General features: G+C 37.5%; 1 protein-coding gene across 1 annotated transcript in view; it reads left to right on the plus strand.

Moving 5' to 3' along the window:
* The window catches only part of TCEA1 (transcription elongation factor A1), a 48,564-nt gene that overhangs the window by 4,515 nt on the left and 24,693 nt on the right, over positions 1 to 19,356 (plus strand). Inside the window, exons 4-8 of the mRNA XM_064507542.1 lie at positions 967 to 1,014; positions 1,498 to 1,568; positions 2,206 to 2,279; positions 2,996 to 3,097; positions 3,736 to 3,912. Of these exons, the coding sequence (XP_064363612.1) occupies positions 967 to 1,014; positions 1,498 to 1,568; positions 2,206 to 2,279; positions 2,996 to 3,097; positions 3,736 to 3,912 (472 nt within the window). The remainder of the gene's footprint in view (positions 1 to 966; positions 1,015 to 1,497; positions 1,569 to 2,205; positions 2,280 to 2,995; positions 3,098 to 3,735; positions 3,913 to 19,356) is intronic.

Genomic DNA, 19,356 nt, shown 5'->3' on the forward strand with positions numbered 1-19,356 from the left:
TCACGTTCTTCCCCAACAATCTTGGGAGTTGTGGAGTAGACATGACAGGGAGATAAGCAAGCTGTGTTTTGGTGTGTATCAGCTGATTACTGGGCTGTGATTTACACATTTATTTATTATTCATTCATTTATTTTTACCACATGACAAATTGCTGAGTCATTTAAAAAAGATCTTAGCAGTCTCTGATGTTCCCTTTGGTTGCAATTTGTCTTCCTTCTGCCTTTCCCCACAGAGCTTGCTTTCCTCTGTTTCGGTAGATTAAAACTATCAGATCTGATCCCTGGCATGGTCTAATAACATTGTGTTGGTATGTCTGAAGATGGCATGTGGCAGCTTAGAGGCAGGAATGAGTCCTGCAGTGGGGGCAGGCATTGCGTAAGCAGGTAGTGCTGTTGAGAGAAGCGCTGATGTGTAGCCAGACTCCTGACGGGAGGTTGCAGTTTGGCGCCATCTTACATGTGCTGACACTGCTGTGTAAGGTGACGTTACCCCCGAGTATATATATGGCATAGTAAATTGCTCAACATACTATTCATAAATGACTAAGTGGGGTATATAAGTGTGTTAAGCATGTATGTGTGTATATATATTTATACATATGAAATATATTGTAAACATACTATATATTATATAGTAATATATATTATATAAAATACAATAAACGTGAATTATAATTATGTAATATTACTATATTTTAAATAAATTAATAAAACCGGCCCATTACCATTTTGTTTGCTCTCCATGAAGAGTGGTGGGTCCGCCCTGAATGATAGTGTGTTTGGGGTGACAGGTTTCAAGAGATACTTCTTGAAGAGATGCTGTGAAGTAACTAATGTTAATTATTGTTTAAAAGTAAGATAAAATTTGGGGTATGTAGTTGCATCACATAACTGCCTCTGCATTGTTAAAATTTAGTGTATACTTCATATCAAGAGTATGTCAGTGTTATTCATTCTCATTTCCAGGCCAGTTATGCCAGTTTCTTTAAATATGAACATGGCTATGCCATCATGGTAAGTACTTGTTTAATTGAAAATTATTCTAGCCAAAAGCTATTGAAGTGTTTGAATTCATCGTTCTTAATTAAAAATATGGTAAATTTCAGTGGTCTTAAACCATTCTTCATGTTCGATTATCCTTTTTTGCTTGTGTGTTTTTTCCTGTATTTCTTCAAACAGTATTTTAATTTTGTGCATACAACTCAATTAAAATTCCTACTGATATTTTGAAGCAAATAATCAAAACTGAACTGCTTAATCTGCAATAAATTACAGAAGAGAGCAAAACTCTGAAAATCTTTCAGTTGACTAGGTCTGGAGTTTTATCTGTGTTCACACATTGTTCCCTATTTCTTGTAAACTGTGGGTGATGGGTACTATGTAACATGTCAACTAAAAACCATTTTAATCTGGTGAATATCTCAAATTTGTTATTTGTGTTTTAAGGAACCATAATGGGTGCTCTAAAAAATAATGCTTTTGTTCACATTTTATAAGGTTTGATATCATTGGACTTTCTCCAGATTCACAAGAAGATGAAGCTGGGATCAAGCAGGCAGCAGAGAATGGTATGTTCAGAAATGCTTTTAATGTCTTAAAAATACTTAAGTGTGTTCTTAAAAAGGGGTTATCAATCTGAAACAGTTTATCCATTTGCAAAGGCAAAACTAATACGGAAAGTAATGTGTGGGTATTGTATTATCACTGATCCAAGTTTAGCCAAGTGCAAACTTCTTACAAAGTTTAAAAAAAAAAAAAAAAAAAAGAGTAAATAGTTCATCAGTATAAGCATATCATATTCTCAAATATAAAACATAGCTGGGAGCCACTGAGCTCTTTTTTTTAAGAACCTCTGTACAGCACAGCCAGTTAGAGCTGTACAAGCATCCACTTGTGATGTTGGATAGTTAGAAAAGGATACTATCTTCATGGCAGTGGGAATTGTGTGAGACTAACTTGCACATTTTCCTCTTTGGAAGTGGTACAGTTGGTGCTTATGGCACTGGAATTTTTGATCGTGTCCTAGACACACAGACACACACTCTCTTACTATTTTTTTTTCTAGTATAATGGATCAGATTCTCCTTTCCCTTAAAATCAGGGAGATGGCTGAGGAACAGGCTTGGTCAGTCTCTCTCCTCTCCTCTCTTAAATTTTTTTCAGAACAGAGTGGATTTTAATTACTGGCCTTCATTTATGTTGCAGTTAAAGCACTGATAGATCAAGAAGTAAAAAATGGAATTCCTTCTAATAGAATTATTCTGGGAGGCTTTTCTCAGGTAAGGTATGGTTGGAAAGAATTGCATATATTTCTAGGGAAATAACTTTTAGCTTTCCTAATGTGGGAAATCCTAACCCGTCAACTGAAAAGAGATGATGTTAGGTGCTTCTGAAATTTTAAGGTGTCTGTTTCCCTTTGCCTTAACAAATTAAGTCTTGTAGATTATGAAAATAATTGCTATTCACCGAAGACCTGCATCTGGAAAAATAGCTACTACAATTAATAATATATCTAAAGTCTTTAAGCACTATAATTTCTGTAGCTTTGCTTGGAAGTCATATTAATATTTTTATTTTATCTTTAATTTGTAAGCTATTTGATGGCCTGGATTTGAGAAATACTTCCTTCCTTCAAACATGTAAAATAACTGTTGCAGGCAGATTAATAGATTAATTGGTTCATACAATAGTTCCCTAGTTTGTGAAGGGCTATTAAAATAATAAAGTAGAGATGATATTGACATGAGTGATACTGTTTTATTTCGTGTTTAATTTTCAGCTCTTGGTTACAGTTTTGTTTTACTTGTGAATTGATCATATTGACTTGGAGAAGAAAGCAAAATAAATATTTTATGGCAATACCATTTATAGTGTTAGTTTTAAGGAAGAATTAGTTGAAATACAAGAAGTTCTTTAAAGGGGAAAACAGAGTTCTTGAAACAGGCATTAAAAAGGAACATTATCTTCAACATTCTAATAACTATTTCTTTCTTAGGGAGGTGCTTTATCATTGTATACAGCACTTACAACGCAACAAAAATTAGCAGGTGTTGTAGCGCTCAGCTGTTGGCTTCCTCTACGGGCTTCTTTTCCTCAGGTATTTATGCTTCTTTCCTAAGCTAATTTACACTTGGGAAATGAACATTCTTGAAGATCTTCACTTGTGCAGGAATTAGTGAATGTTACTGAGTACTGACTGTAGTTGAGTAACTCAGAAGTTTTAAAAATAGGACCTTGAGGGTTTAGAATTGGGCAAGTAGGGAAAAAGAGGAATTATTCAGTAGCTACTTCTGCTTAAAATGATATTCCTAGGAAACTTACAGGATCAAGTAAATGTTCCATGAAGATCAGTTTTTTACTTTGCCACTTGTTCTATCTGCAAGACACTGTCTTATCAGAGAATAAGTTGAGTAGGTAGTTAAACAAAATGTTAGGTGCTTTACTTGTCCAGAAATCTTGCTTTTTGAGAACTGTTCTGAAATTAGTACCAAATTTTTGTAATTTGCAGAAAGGTTTTTATTTAATGTGTACCAAACTTACTGCATAAGGAGCTTGCAAGCTATTCATTGTGTGTTTTTTTTTTCTCTGTAATTCAGTTTACTTTGTCACGCCACAGCAAGCACCTGCCATAGCATTATTTTATCTGCAATATGTTAGCCTTATGTACCTCTGTGCTTTTCCCCCCTCACTGACTGTCTTTTTCTACTCTTCCCCCCTCTGTCCCACCCTTGACAGGGCACTATCAGTGGTGTCAACAAGGAGATTTCTGTTCTTCAGTGTCATGGGGACTGTGACCCATTGGTTCCTTTAATGTTTGGTTCTCTTACTGTTGAGAAGCTAAAGAGTATGATAAATCCAGCCAATGTAACCTTCAGGACTTACTCAGGCATGATGCATAGCTCATGTATTGAGGTAATTTTCTAACTTTACAATGTTTTAGATTAGTATGGTTATTTTTTTCCCAAAAAACATATATGTGGAACTTCTGGGTTTTGTTATTTAACAGGTACTTGATGTTAATGACTTGTTTCACTGAATAACTGAATGCTTGTCTGAAAAATCTTCCAAGGCAAAAGTTTATATGACTAGTGGGAGCTACCTAGCAAGTTGTTTCTTTGTTCTTTAAAATATTTCTTTTATTTCTTTTTGTCAGAATACTTTTTTCATACCACAATTATCACTGAATTGGAGGGCAGGTTGAATTCTTACGACATAAATACAACCTGGTATTTTTGGGGAGAGAAATCTTGCTAGTTTTATGGATTGATTTGAAAGGAAATAGTGAAGGAATGGAGAGGGGGATGACTTAGAGGAAGAGACATCTTCAAACTGAATTTATTGGTCTGATTCTGCAAGCAGCTGAGCTGATTAAGGGCTTGCTGCTGCCAGAAGTGGATAGGCTTGCTGTATCTCCTGCATGTGATCTTGTGGCCCTCTCTTCCTTCTTGCACTAGCTGTGGAGCTGATCAGAAACTTCTTTGAAGTGTTGGAACTTCCTAAAATGGCAAAAGCTGTTAGCATAAGCGTCTGCTGCTTTTGGGCCATTTATGCGAATTTACTGCATTTAGAGAGTAATAGCATTGAGTTGTCACACAGCTGTATTAATAACATGTGCTGTATTTCTTGCAACATTGTCTTAGTACTAGATGATGTACAATTTTTTTCCCAGTTTGCACTTTTTTGGGTCATAACGTCAAGTATTTTCTAAGCCTGTGTCAATTGCCACCATCATAGAAAGATGTGTTCCTGTCAGTACTCTGATAAAGAAGATGATCTAGCTATAAAAAAATATATTTAAAACCTGGTTTGTTTTCCCAGTCCAGTTTGAGAGAGAGAGAGGGAGGGGAAGCAGAGGACATAGTTGTCTGTGCTCTTTTTTCTTGTGTTATAGCCTCCTTTAAGTGATTTGCCTTGACTTGCTGCTTGCAAAGGGATAGCCTTTCAAGTAACTAATTATATACAGTGTTTGTAGCCCAACTGCTTTTTATAACTGATAAGTTGAACCACTGTTTGGTGTAGCTGAATATATATTAGTAGGGAGCTTCGACTAATATATACTTTTATTTTTGAACAGGAGATGATGGATGTAAAACAGTTCATAGACAAACATCTACCTCCCGTAGACTGAAATATGTGAGAGGCCTTCTGTATAAATACACCAGCATCAACTGTGGTAGAGTGTTAATCTTTTCACATACGTGATAGGAAGCGTTACTTCTACACCTGCAGTGTTACTACTGTGTTGCAAATTTATACTTACGACAAGGATTAAATAATATACATGTACAAGAAATGATAATCTTTTTAGTAATAATCATCCACTGATAGGACTATAAGAATGAGGCAGCTAGGTAACAATGCCAGAATGTAACCTGTGCTTATTATTTTAAGATATGTCTGATTTTTGATTGTGGAATTTTAAAGTATTTGTACAAGTCATTAAAGGCTCAGTTTGAGTGAGCAACATAAATGTGACTGTTTAGTATGCTTGAGATATGATCTTAATCGTCACTGAAAATACATTAAAACGTTTTGTTTATCTAATAGATGCATAAAGTACACTGCATGTAATACAGTAGGCATATGATGGTAGAATGAATGTTATTGAGGACAAAGCTTTAAATGTTAAACTTTAATCCTTACTCCAGGTAAGGAGGGTAGTTCTCCTCCAAGAATGACTATAAGTCAGCAAAGGTACTTCCTGTATTTAAACCACCCTAATTTCTAACTGTTTTCATACAGGAAGATATTATGGAAATTCTAAAGGGACTCTTTCCTTGTTAGACCATCATATATCACTGTCTTTTTGCCATTTGTTTTTGGATTACTATAAATTGATGTCACTCTGACAGAACAGAATTCTGAAGAACTGTTTCTTAATTTGAGTTTCATTTAAAAAAAAAATCCTGTTTTCATATTGGATATTCATCTTGTGTTTTACTCTTTGTAATTTTTACTTGTGTAGAAATGTTGATGATGTATTTTACACGAGCAATTCCAGCGTATAGTTTTGATTTTTCTGTCTGTTTTGGAGTAACCAACTGAAAACAATGCAGCTGTGCAGTTATGCATTGTTGAGGTCTCATTTGCAACATAGGCATTGGCTAATCTTAATTCCTCAGTAGTATAATGGAAATATTGAGTGGAAGTAGGATAACTTAATCTTAAAATTGATACCTTCTAATGCTTTCTTTTATTACATGCCCAATATGAAATTTGATTTTTTGAAAAAGGATGTGAAATTTTATTTTCAAATATATTATTCTGCATTTCCCTAGATTAGTGAAGTAGAGGACGATGAAGGCCTACATTTAAGAAAAAAAAATCTAAATGATACAGAATGTCTTTTGTTTCAGAAGCCTAAAATTCTGTAATACACTGAGTTGCAGAATTTGATGAAGCATGCCCAGCAGCCTTTTGCAGTTAAGAGTGTTAATTTACTTTCTGGAAACAGCTGTTCTTCAGTAGAGTTCAGAGGCAGTCACTGCACTGGGAGCGTTTAAAAAAAAAAATACACTACAGTATTTTACTACATAATATGCTGTATAACAAAATGTTCTATACTAAAATGTTTGCAGGCAGAGAGTATTCCTATTTTGGTTGCATCTATGTTGACGGCACTGTTTTTCATACCTGCATATAAAGTTCTTACTCCTTTCCCAGCTTGATCAGATGATCCTCTTACATGGTATATCAGCCAACACTAGAGACATATGGCAGTACAAATGCAGAAATCAGGAATTATGCATTAATTGCATTACGCATTAACTCTCTTTAATATAGCTGCTGCCTGAAATTTGAGTTGTTGACTGGTTTGAGTACTCAAGTTTTCCTTGCTTCTCTTCAGATGTATTACACACTATCTTTAGGAAGCCATTTTTCTTTGCTAATCCAATTTCTCTGGATTATTAAATATCTCTTAATACACAAAATTGAAAAGGAGTTTTTCGCAAAAGGTACTGAAACACTTTTAGAGATTGTGTCTGTCTGGATGAGGAGAGGGCACATCTATTAGCTTTCCCTCAGTCATTCTTCTCTGTGTTTGCCAATTTGTCTTTCAGTTAATTTACTTTGCAAAAGAAACCACAATATTCTCGTTGTAGTTGTGCCAAAGTTATGTTGAGAAAACAGTATCTCCTAGCTGGAGTCGTTCCCAAATTTCATTAGCCAATTTTGCAATCCTGCTGAATTGCAAACTTGCTAAGCAAGCTCTATGTTATTTCTCCTAGTTTTTAGCTTGATCTCCATTTCCCTTTTGTCTACATTATTCCTTGAATATTGGCATATTTCCAAAGTTCTGCACATGCTTCTGACTTTTCCTTTCCTATTTTCTTGTCTTGTTTGGAAATTGTTTAGTATCTCTGTTCAGCTTCCAATTCAGTATCTGTTCATTTCACAAACTTGTTCTTTCTTCCATTGGAATTAATCTTAAAAACTATTTCTAAGATGTTAAAATGAGATCAGTTCTATCTTTATTCTCTGTTAGCTTAAAAACCCTTTCTTCAGTTTGATGCATGCTGTTCAGAGCTTGTGGCCACTTTCTAGTACTTACGCATTTTTATTGAAGTCAGCTTCAGCTGTTGTCTCCATGATGCCTTCAAATGTTCTTCTAGAAGTGAATGCGTTGTATGTTAACTCTAGCATAACAATTTCTTTTTATACTGTTGTATTGCTGCTTGCTTTATCTATAAAGAGCTGTGTTACCAATATAAATGTAAGTAAATGTCTTGATTCATTCTGAACTTCTGTGTTATAGGAAGAAATCTTCCTCTCAATTTATATTTTTGCAGAGGAAGATGAGTATGTTGTAATTGGGGTTGTTAAAGAACCCAGATGCTAGAGGAAGTTTCAGAGATGTATTCGAAGCCTGTTGTGTCTCTTCGCATAGTACAGCATGTCTCTTGAGCTCCTGTCTTTTGTAATTTCCTGGCTAGTTGGAAACCTGAGTGTATGATTCTGTAGCTGGACTTCTTCACTGTCTGATGTCATTTGATGCTGGGATTGTTGTCATAATTGGCACGTATTTTAGGCTGAACAATGACTTCATCTCGCTTTTTTTAATGATGCTCTACTAAAAGGGAAGAGTTGGACTGTCAGTGTCAGTTCTGCCCTCATACAATTTGAAACTGTCCAATAATGAATATTATATTTTGTAATGTTAAATGTTCGGAAAGAGAGATGATACCTATGAAGTCTGTGAAAACATTGATACGAAAATGCATTTTGTTTGCAGACTACTTTATTTCAATGGGTATCTAACTCCCTAATACATTTTTAATTTCAAATTGATACTTAAATTTGACTGTAGTTTTGTGTAGTCAGAAGTCCGAGTTCTTGTTGGAATTCTGCCTAGTTGTTAATAAACACAGATTGAATTATGTATTGTAGGCTAAATGCTCTAGCCATTCCCGAGGTGAAACTATATTGGGGTGTCTGTACTCTGAGGGCTGTATGATTTGATCTTTACCTCCTATCTTGTATAATTACAGCACAGTAGATTGCAAAAAAGCGCTGTACACTGTAACTGGTATTAGAACTGTTAATTAAAACATGTTCTCTCAAATGGAGTATATTGCACTTCATTAAAATTATTAGGATGCATCTTTTATGTAGAGGTGCTATTTGACATGTTATGGATGTGATCAAGAACATACTGTGTAAGATGTCAATGAAGCCATATTTAAAAGGCCTGGGTATCTTAAATTTTATAAAGAAATACTGAACACATTCTTTGTATTATGAAGTATAAACAATTAATATTTAATTAAACCTTTAAGATGTAATTTATTTAATTTGCTCATTTTATTTATGATAAGAAATCTGAGCTTTTGTTGAAATTATTTTGGGGGGGGAAATGTGAAATCTTTCAGTTTCTGTTGTTGTGAAATAAATTTCAATCAGTGTTTGGGAAAGTACTAAAGACTTTTTCATATTTACCTGAAAGAAGTTGAGGTTTCATGTGCTGTGTAACAGGTACTTTAGATGCTTCTTGCAAATGTATTTCATTGCAGTGTATGCATGACTCTATAATACAAAAGAGTGCTGATTTGTAGTTACTATAAAGGAAAAAACATCAGTCAGGACCAATTCATGTTTTGCCACCTTTTTGAGAGAATGAGAAATATAATTCCATTTTCATATTCAAAATTTATTTTCACTTAATGTGCTTTCTTTGAATTTGCAGTAATTTTAAAAGGGAGAAAGAAAATTTTTTTTCCCTTTATTCTAGGACACTGCAAAACCAGTCTTCTCAATGTGTACTGTTATACTTTTCTTTGGGGGTTCTGCAGTGTCAGGGAAGCCTTTTCAGTTATAATAGGTTTAGGTTAACTGTAATGTTTGAGGATGATCAGTGGTATAGGTACTATGAGGCACTGTCCAGAGAAAATGTGAAGATTACATGGGAAGAGGTACTGTGCTTAGCTGAAGAAATTTGAGAGGGGCACAGGATCATCACGTAATCAAGGTAGACTTCCTTCTCAGGAGCACTTTAAAGCAACTGAAAGGCTGCTTGTCTCTACCGACTATGGTGTCTAAAAGTCATTGTGGAGTATGTTTATGAAGTTCATGAATGTATGGAAATGCATGTCAGATGCAGTGCTATATGTGAATATATGCAGGTAACTGAGAATATATTAAGATCTAATAACAATAAAGATGCAATGAAATGCACAGTAATATGTCAGTTCATACTTCATGAAAACATTCTGAACCCTTCAACTTCCAATTAACTTTCAGACCTAGCATCCCTTTTAGAAGCAGTGTAATTGCAAGGAGAGAAGTTGCCTTTATTAGTATAGTAAAAAATTAGAATGTACTATTGTATTAAACTTTATTAAACACAGTATGAGGCCTCTGCTGTGGTAAATGAATAAGGTGACTCACATGATATGAGATTTTGAAAATGTCCATAGCTAACTTTGAAATGTGATTCTTTGAAGAATAGTAGTTGTAGAAGAATAGAAATTTGTTTGCTTGCCATTGTTGTGTTACCATCATTTTCCTTTGGAATAACAGGTTTTATTAATTCTCTTTGAGTGAAATGAGTGCCTTTGATGTAGCTGATTGAAATAATTTGCTACGTAGTAGTATTTAAAATGATCTTGAGGGTCTTAAAAAGACTTCAGTATTTTGAGACATTAAAAAAAAAAAAAAAAGAAAGCAGAGGTTGTCCTAGAAATAGAGAACGTAGCTTGCTGGAATGATAGTCTAATAATGTGACTCTAAAAAAATCAGGTATTTTCTTAAATATTTTCCAATGTTCATACATAAATATCCCCAATTACAGATTATAAATCCAAAAAGTGAAAATAACTCATCACTTGAAATGAATTTAATGTATTGCAGACACCACATTTGAAAATGATGCTTTGGTCCAACTCCAGGTCACAAACCTATAATCTACAGCTAGTCCAGGGAAATTAAAAACAAAGAAATTCTTGATGAGCAATAGAAACAACTAATTGAGATGCATGTTACAGTTTTAGAATATTTTTGAAGAAAATGTTGCAATTAAGAGGAAGCAAAACACCAATTTGCTGCAGCTCCTTTCATGTAGGTGTGATTGGACTACTCTTCCCACCCACTCCACCACCCCATGAGTAACCAGGGTGATTTAGGTGATCATCTGGCTGATTTAGACTGGCTCAAGCTCTGTTCTGATGGGCCCAAGTTATTATTACACTTAGGGCTCAAAGAGGAATAATGAGTGTAATAAATGGTTACGTAAAACCTCTTGGAATGTCTTGAATTTTATATTTTTTATAGTTGTGCTGACATTTAATTAGATGAGCTTCTTTCATACAGAATGACAGTTATGAAAATGGAGGATTTTAGTTGTATCCGTAGGAGTTGAGAGATCTTCTGCTACAAGTTTTGTGTGCTATTCTTTGCCCCCTCCACTCCTCTCCCCATTAATTTTTCAATATGCTATCTCATAACAAAAGACTAGTAAAAGCCTACAATATTTCATATGTGCATTCTTTTAAGAGTCACTTCTGGCTATTAATCTTAAAATTTGTGGAAGTGCCTGTGGTCCAACAAATAACAGGCTGGAGTAGGTTAGATGTTGGCTCTTTACAGCAGCATGTGTACAATACTTCTCAGAGAATGTTAAAAAGATGATGAGAATATGCTATAACTGGTAAATGCAGTGTGAAAAATGGCATGTTATTTCTGCTTTCTGATGGAGTGACGTAGGAGAAAAGCTAAACAGAAGGGAAAAGGCTATGTATTTAACTTTGTGGTCTTTTTTTCCTCTTACTGTTCTTAAGATTTTTAAAATGCATATTTTTGAATAGAAGAGAGAGCTGCTACAAAGCTGCTTCTTTTAGAACCATCTAAAATAGAACAATTATGCAGTGTGCTGTATACTTCTTTACAATAAAGAATTGTGGTCAGGACGATAGAGCAGCTAATAATCTTGTAAGTACTGGTTCAGGTAATTGAGCAGCATTCTGATATTGTAGCTAGTATTATAAATAGTGTAAGCTGGGTTATTTTGTTTTAATGCAGCCATTTTCAGAAAATGATACACTAATTACCATCTGGTTAGTCTTTGATTTCCCTATTGAAGTATTTTTCTGATGCTACTTACTTTTATCAGTTTAGATATCAAACATGTATGACTTGCTTTCCCCTTACAATCCTGCAGCAGGCCTTTTATCAGTGCAATATAGCATTTAAATTAGAATTACCAGTTCTTTACCAGATACATTTTGAATATTAATAGGATTTCCTCTGCAGTTTTGAGCTCTTTCCATGCATTTCCAATTAATAAGGTATTGAATGGTATTTTTTAAAAGAAATACTTGAAAGAATTTACAGAATTTAAATGTATTTAACCAAACTGACTTGAGATTTCTAGTCTTCTGATAGGTCTTGTCATTGACATAACTTGCACCTACTGTAGAACATGTATCAGTATGTTCACTGCATAGTGGAGCTATGGATATAGTGTTGTGAGAAAAATGATAATTGTTATTTGAGGTTATCATTTTTTTAATGATGAGGTCATTACCAGTATTGGGTTACTACATCTAAACAAAACTGAATTAAACCTGAATTGACATGTCATCTTAAATGTTGTGAACATTGCTGTACTTTTTTTCCAAAATCTGTCCCTGAAAGAAAAGATTGCTTTCCTTAAGAAATCCTTTCAGTGCTTTTCTTTTTCCCCTTTGGGCAAAAACAAAAAAAGCTGTAAACATTTTCTGTATGTTTGTCCAGTACATGGCCCAGATTTAACCTGTGCAAAGATACTACCTAGCTCCCAAATGATTTTTACTGCTTCTGCTATATCTCTTAATTGTCAAATGCAGCTACTATCCCTCTGTGTGCATTAAACATTATGTAGAAGTGCCTTAAAACTGCCCTTCTCAATATGGCCTCACAATGTAAGACAGACTTGCTGTATACATGACCTACAAGTACACTGCCAGCACTCCGTGCTGTAATTCCTTCCGTAAGTATCGGTTCACAGAAAACACCTATCTTGCCTTTTTTCCAAAGTGTACATCTTTGACAGTCCTCAGTTGTACAGCTCGGATATCTGCAGCACTGGACCACGTTATGGCTAACTGATTTCAGAAGCATGTGTAAGCACCCTGCTCAGTCTTAGCAGGGGATCATCTTCAGACAGTCTTTATGTAACCTTTGGATATGCTTATGATTTTCTTGAAGTAAACACTTTATTTTTCAGAGAAAATGGCTGCATGATGTTTTTTTTTCCCCAACAGAATTCTCACATGACAAGGGCATATAGCATTTGAATGGCATTTTATTTTTCCTGCTTTGCCGTTATTTATGAATTGAGTTACAATGTAATTTTTGGACAAACTTTCTAAATGCATCATACTCTACTTGAACATATATACAAGGTTTAAACTATTTTTAAGACTCGGAAGTGCCGCTGTAACACATCTCTGCGTGGTGGTCGGTTAATGAGAAGGATTCTTCCTTATCTTCATCTTATCCGGATTCGCAATTCTGAACTTGCTCTAAAACTGCAACTGAGAAATTCTCAGCGTTACCTTCTGTTTTAGTTTTAGGGAGGAGATAATTTAAAGTCCCGTCCCCGCCGTTCCTCGGGCACGGCACTGGCGGGCGCCCGTCCCCGCCGCGGGCCGTTCCGCCTTTGCTCCAACCCGCGCCGAGGCGGGCGGCGCCGCCGGGGGCCTCGCCGGCGCGGGCGGCACAAGGCACGGCGCCAGGGCCGAGCCGCGGCCGCTACACGAGCGCCTGTCGTGCTGCCGGGTGGCGGCTTCCCCCCCGCTCGCGGGGCAGTTGCCCGCGGTCCCCGGCCCCGGCGCTTCCCCGCGCCGCCGCCCCGCCCACCCCGCGAATGGTCTCGGCCTGCCTCAGCGCTGCCTGGCTCGGGCGGCCGGCGCTCGATGAGTGCTGCCTGGCGGCGGCGCCGCCGCCGTCAGCGCCGCTGGGGCTGCTGGGTGGCCGCGTTGTCCCGCGGCCTGGCTCCATTTCTGCCCGCAAAGCTCCGCGGGCGGCGGCCGCGACCGCGTTCCGCGGCCCCGCAGGGTGTGCGCTCTGCGGGTGTAGCCCCCAGGCAGCCGGTCGGGCCCCGCTTGGGCCTCAGCAGCCATGACCACGGAGGACGAGATCATCCGCATTGCCAAGAAGATGGACAAGATGGTGCAGAAGAAGAATGCGGTGAGCGGGGCCGGGGGCGGGTCGGGACGAGGCCCAACGCAGCGCGCCGCGGCGCTGCCACCGGCGGTTTTCCCCGGCTGGGGAGCCTCCCCTCGGCTCCCGGGGCTCCCTTTCTCGCTCTCAGCACTCGGTCCCCGCTGCCTGATGCCTCGGCGGACGCTGCGGCTTCCTCGGGCCCCGCGCGCGGCTGGCAGGCGACGGCGGCGGAGCGCTGGTCCCGGCCCCCGCCCGCCCTCCTGGCGGGAGAGGACGTGGAGTCACCGCGCGCCCCCCCGCCCCCAACCGCCCTGCCCGCGCGCGCGCCCTCCCCGCCCCCAACCGCCCTGCCCGCGCGCGCCCGGCCCCAACCGCCGCGCCCGCGCTGCGCGGGACCCTGGCTCTGCCAGTACGGAGAGCAGCGAGGGGGCGGTGGGGCTCTGGCCCGGCCCTTTCGGGGTAGCTGTCCCTCGCCTAACGTCGGAGGTCGCTCGGGGTTTTCCCTCAAGCGCAGTTCTGAGTCAGCCATATGTTCAGCTGGGAGGAGGAGGGTCTTCTCAGAGGTAACGCGTCTCGCCTCCAGAGCAAAAATACTGACTCCAAACGGCATTTCACATAGCCTTCCAGTCAAATCGCAATATTGGTCTCTAAAGAGCGGGGTGGGAACTGATTTTGGGAAGCCAGTCAACTGTGTCGCTAGAGGAGAGTGGATAGGGAGGCCATCTCATTCAGATACCTCACACTAACCTTTCACCTTTCATGCTTAAAAGTGAGAATAAAGTATTTAAACTAAAACGAGTGAGGAACCCTAATCCAGCTTTGACAGGGTGATGAGTTCTGTGGACAAACTCGTGAAGCAGATGTGGAATGTGAGCTGCTTTTTTTAAACCTGAAACAAGTTATAAATAGTAATTTTATTTTGTTTATTAATTCGAGGAATAACTTCTGCCTTAGAATGAAGGTAGAATTTTAAGTTGAGTTTGCTTAGTTTAAGTGTTGTTCTCCTATAGCCCCTTGATATAGAACTTATTTAGGTAACATGTAATGACTACACTATCCATACAAAAACATACAATAATTCTACTTATTTTGATGCAGCAGCTGTCAATTCCCTGATTATGATTACATATAAAATAGTTTATAAGTAAATAATGAACTCATTCTGTTTACTACTACTTCCGCACGCTGGTACCTTGGTGTTTTTTCTCAAGTTGTATATTTCAGTTAGCGATACTGTCCCTGCAAGCTGTTATTTTAGTACATAAAATTGAAGTATTTCTTTATGTTATGGTAGTGCTTTAAATTGTAAACACTGGTAGTTTAGAACTGAGCTGTGCAGAACTTGGTTTGTAGAAGTCCTAACAGATGCAGCGAGGAATTCTTTCTTTTTCCCTATTTAAGATAATGAAAAGTATAAATAACTTATTTTTTTATTAGGTTTGCATAATTATAAACATACTGATTTTATTAAACAAAAGACAGCCAATTGGTTCTGAATCCAAACAAATTATTTGTAACTACATGTAAGCTATGCTTTGCTGTGTTACAAAACTCCTGATGTTCCGTGGTATTGTATGGTCTGACTCCAACAGAGTCACACCTTCTAATGATAGCATGAAAACAGAAGCCTTGTCTAGTGGAATGAATTTTCTATAATGAACTTATATTCATTTGATTTTTATGTTTCCCCGCCCCCCTGTTGTTTGGTGATGATTAGGACATACCTGATGAGAGATTTGGGTAGAGTTTAGATGGTTAGACCCAAAAGCGTATTAATACAGATACCTAAAATAGATGCTGAAAACGTCTCCAGAAAAGTTCTTGAGATGTCTCAAGTTCTGTTATGTGACTGTTGTCACTTTGTCAATACAGAGACGTTCAGTGTTGACATATAAGACCCAAAGATTGCTGCTATGCTGAGGGCATGGTCAGGTGCATGTGCTAGGAGTCCACTGACAGGATGGAAACTTTTATATGAAACAGTGGCAACGAATGCTTTAAAGAATGTAGCTAGCAGAAGGAACAGAAACTTGTGTCTGTTGTATTCAACCAGTGGGGCTGGAGTTCTAGTAACTATGCCCTTCTCACACTCAGGGAGTTCAGCTTTCTTCGGCCTCCTTCCAAAACCAGTCTTTGCGCTTTTCTGGGATGCAGTAATTCTGAGCTCTGCTTTTTTTCTTTTCTTTTTTTTTATTTCCATTCCTCCTGCTGTTCAGCACAAAAGAACCTGCTGCCTCACTTTCCCAGTTTTAAAATTGGAGTAATGGTTCTTTTCTATTCCAGGGATGTGTCAAAAGGATAAAAGCATACCCACTGTGAAATGTTTAAATATCGTGGTAATGAAGATGATAAAACGCAGTTAATTCTATTTTATCTGGAAGAATTCTTCTGATAATAGAAAGAAAATGACAACTTCCAGATAAAACTGGAATGGCTGCTGATGCTGGGGAGCATCAGTGCAGAGCTACCATAGACACTCCTGGTGAACCATAACGTACTTCTTGGGGATGTGGTAGGCTTAGAAGCTTGGGTATAATGCTGCGGACACGTATTTCATGCTCTAGTGCATGTAACCTAAATAACTTTCAACACTCTAGTGAGTGATGCACTGTCTTTGTTGGGGTTAGTTTAGGTCTGATGTGGTCAAACCCAGTGAGCGCTGCTGGACCCTGGCTGCATCTGGGTGGAGCCGGAGGGTGTGCCTGCACCACAGTCCTAAGAGCAGGAGCACAGGGTGCACCCCAGGCCTTTGTGGTCTTGTGCTTAGCTTGAACAGAGCTCATGCATTCCAGACCATTACCGCACATAGGCAGCTCTGTTTGCTTGATGCTGTGTCTCAAAAAGCTGGTGACATTGAGGACCTGAGCTGCATCTGTGGGAGACAGGAGAGGAAGTGCATCTCGATTTAACCTGGTAGATTTCTCTCTCTGTGTTTGCTTAATAATCTTTGTCCATTATGAGGTATTTCTTTCTGAATTGTGCAATATAATTAGTTACTTTATCCTATCCTACAGTTAAAAAGCTAAGTTTAGCAAAATTATGAGACCACTTCTGTGAAGATGTACTATGTTGTCTCACAAAGATGAAGCTAAATTGAGAAATGCATTCTTACGTATTGGATAATATGTGTTGCTATGCTATATTATTATATATTGATAATAATAACCATGTTGGGTGATGATGTCCTGACAGCTTATATTCCTTTCCCCATTTTTCCCTCAGTACAAACAGGAATTTTTTGACAGTTTCTATATGCTGCCAGTAGCCCTTTTTGAAATATAAAGTGCATTTTTGTGTTTGAGTGTGTTTGGTGCATGTCCTTGAATGAGAATGATTTATTTTTATTGATGGCATTCATTAAAGGCTTTGGTACCTTTTCACTCTGAAATTGTCAAGAAAGAGATGGGAAGAGGTGCTGTATCCTAATCTGTCATCAAAAAGGTGACTAAGTGGCCTGTGGCAAAGTGCTGTTTGGCATTTCTTTTGATGAGTTGAAAAGGCTGTCAGTGCAGACACCCTTCTTGAGTCAGACTTTTGGTGATTTGCCTTGGCTAAAGATTTAATTGTAGCTATGCAGGACTAATAATTACTTTAGTTAAGTGATGTATATACAATTCTTTAAAGGGTAAAATATTATGCAATGTTGTATTTAATACACTGTTAGAAACTTATTTCTGTTGTCACATCAAGGCTTGGCTACATATTTCAAATAGATGTTATTAGTCCTCCAGAAAGACTGCAATTGGGTTGGAATGTATGTTGTGCCTTCCTATGGCTTTTGTCTTATGTAAGTACACTTCCATGAAGTTGCTGTAATGAATAGGTATGAAAGATTGCACACATGGATTAAAAAACTTCAGAGCACCTGAGAAAGCTTTGGGAAGAAAATGTATGATTATCTCATCTTATGAAAAGTTCACTCCCTTAAGAAGAACAGAACTGTAACTGAGTGGCTGTGCTATCTTCAGAAATTTACTCTTTTCTTATAGATTGAAGCACAGCTTTAAAGTATGAATATATAACATCTTTCTGGTATTATAATCTGATCAATTGGGAGAAGCTGAGAGGAGTGATCTACTAAATCTGTATTGGGTAGATACTGAAATTGACTTCTGTTATTTCAAGTAACAAGGTAAATGTAAAATTGTTGCTTCTTTTCTGCACACAAAACCCATTGCAAGTATCTTCATTTGTGGTAGATGAATGGTTATGCAAGACTTAGTAGAGCTATAATGGAGCATTAATACAACTTTCAGCCAAGTGAAATGGGGCATTGTCTTTCTTTTTCTTTAAAACTATAGAAATGCCTTGCAAAAAAAGATTTATAATAATATTTATAATAATTTTTTTTTAACAAAAAAAGTCTTTCATGAGGAAAAATGGGAATTTACAGGTCTTTCTGTGCAGCTTCCACTGATTTGGGTGAAAAGAGGACACTTGCCTTTAAGAAAAGTGCTTATAAAAAAACTGTTTAGCTGCTTTGACAATATAAATGCAATTTAAATTTAATTTTAAAAGCATGTAATTCTTAGTACGCTTAATACAACTGATGAGAAGAGTTAAGGCTTACAAAGCATTAATGTGTTACAAATTTTGGTAATTCGGTATAGAAAATCGCATGAAATGTTGATAACATACTCTGCGTAGAGGATGCCATTTTGTTTGTGGGATTGTGTGTTAAGCTACTGTATATTAATTAGTTTTGGAAAAGGTTTAGACTGAGTAAAGTTGCTTTGACACCTACAATTTAAAAGCGGCAAATTGTTTTGACTTGTATTGTAAAATATGTATTTCTAAGATGAGGTAAAAAGAGCATTATAGTTCTTTATTTGCCCTACAGTGTTGTTGTTATGCCAAAATAGTAGAGTACAACATCTTGAGTTTATTTTGAGATCATATGCCATATATAGTTGGCTACTGAGCCAAATGATTTGAAGATGAGAGTTATCAGACTATATCATTGAAAATGGCATTTTAATTTCTGTCATTCATTTTATTTTGGCTAAGCAAATTCTTTCTTTCTTGCATTTGGCTTTGTAGCAGTAAGGATAAATAACTTGTTTTACTTGAATATAAGTTTGCACAGAAGAAAACATGCTTATGACTGCTTACAGAGAGGTATAGTTTAGTATGCTAACTCTATTTGGCACCTGAAAACAGCATGAGATTTCAAAGTCTTGCATCATTGCTGCCAAAATGCTACAGTTAAAATTGTAAAAGTTGTATTTATTGCAAATGAAAGTTAAATAAGACTGAAGTTGTTTTTTCATAGTTATTTTTACTTGCTTTTGTAACAAAAAGTAAAATTTGGGGGTTGTGTAAGGTGGGAAATGGTAAAGTTTTCATTTTTGGTGGCTTCTTTGCTGTCAGATATCTTCAGAAAAGCAGTGGTGTTGTAGCAGACATTTGAAAGTTTCCAAAACTGTTCCTATTCAGATGCAGCACGGAAGTTCTACTTTCATCTTTTTCAGCCTCTCAGTGGTTATTTTATGTGATTATCTTTACTGGTAAAACATGTAAGATGGTGCAGATGCAACAACAGATTACATGAGTTCCTTTGCAATAGGTATCATTAAGATTTGATTGGGGAGAATTAAAAACAAAGATGAGCAGAATGCATGTTAAAGTAGACAAGATAGTGTGAGTTGAGAGAGGTGAGGAAAGGAGAAAGTATCAAATTCCAGTGAACTGCCACGTGATGATCATGTAGGGTTT

The sequence above is a fragment of the Dromaius novaehollandiae genome, chromosome 2, assembly GCF_036370855.1.
Source record: "Dromaius novaehollandiae isolate bDroNov1 chromosome 2, bDroNov1.hap1, whole genome shotgun sequence".
In the NCBI taxonomy this organism is placed as follows: Eukaryota; Metazoa; Chordata; class Aves; order Casuariiformes; family Dromaiidae; genus Dromaius; species Dromaius novaehollandiae.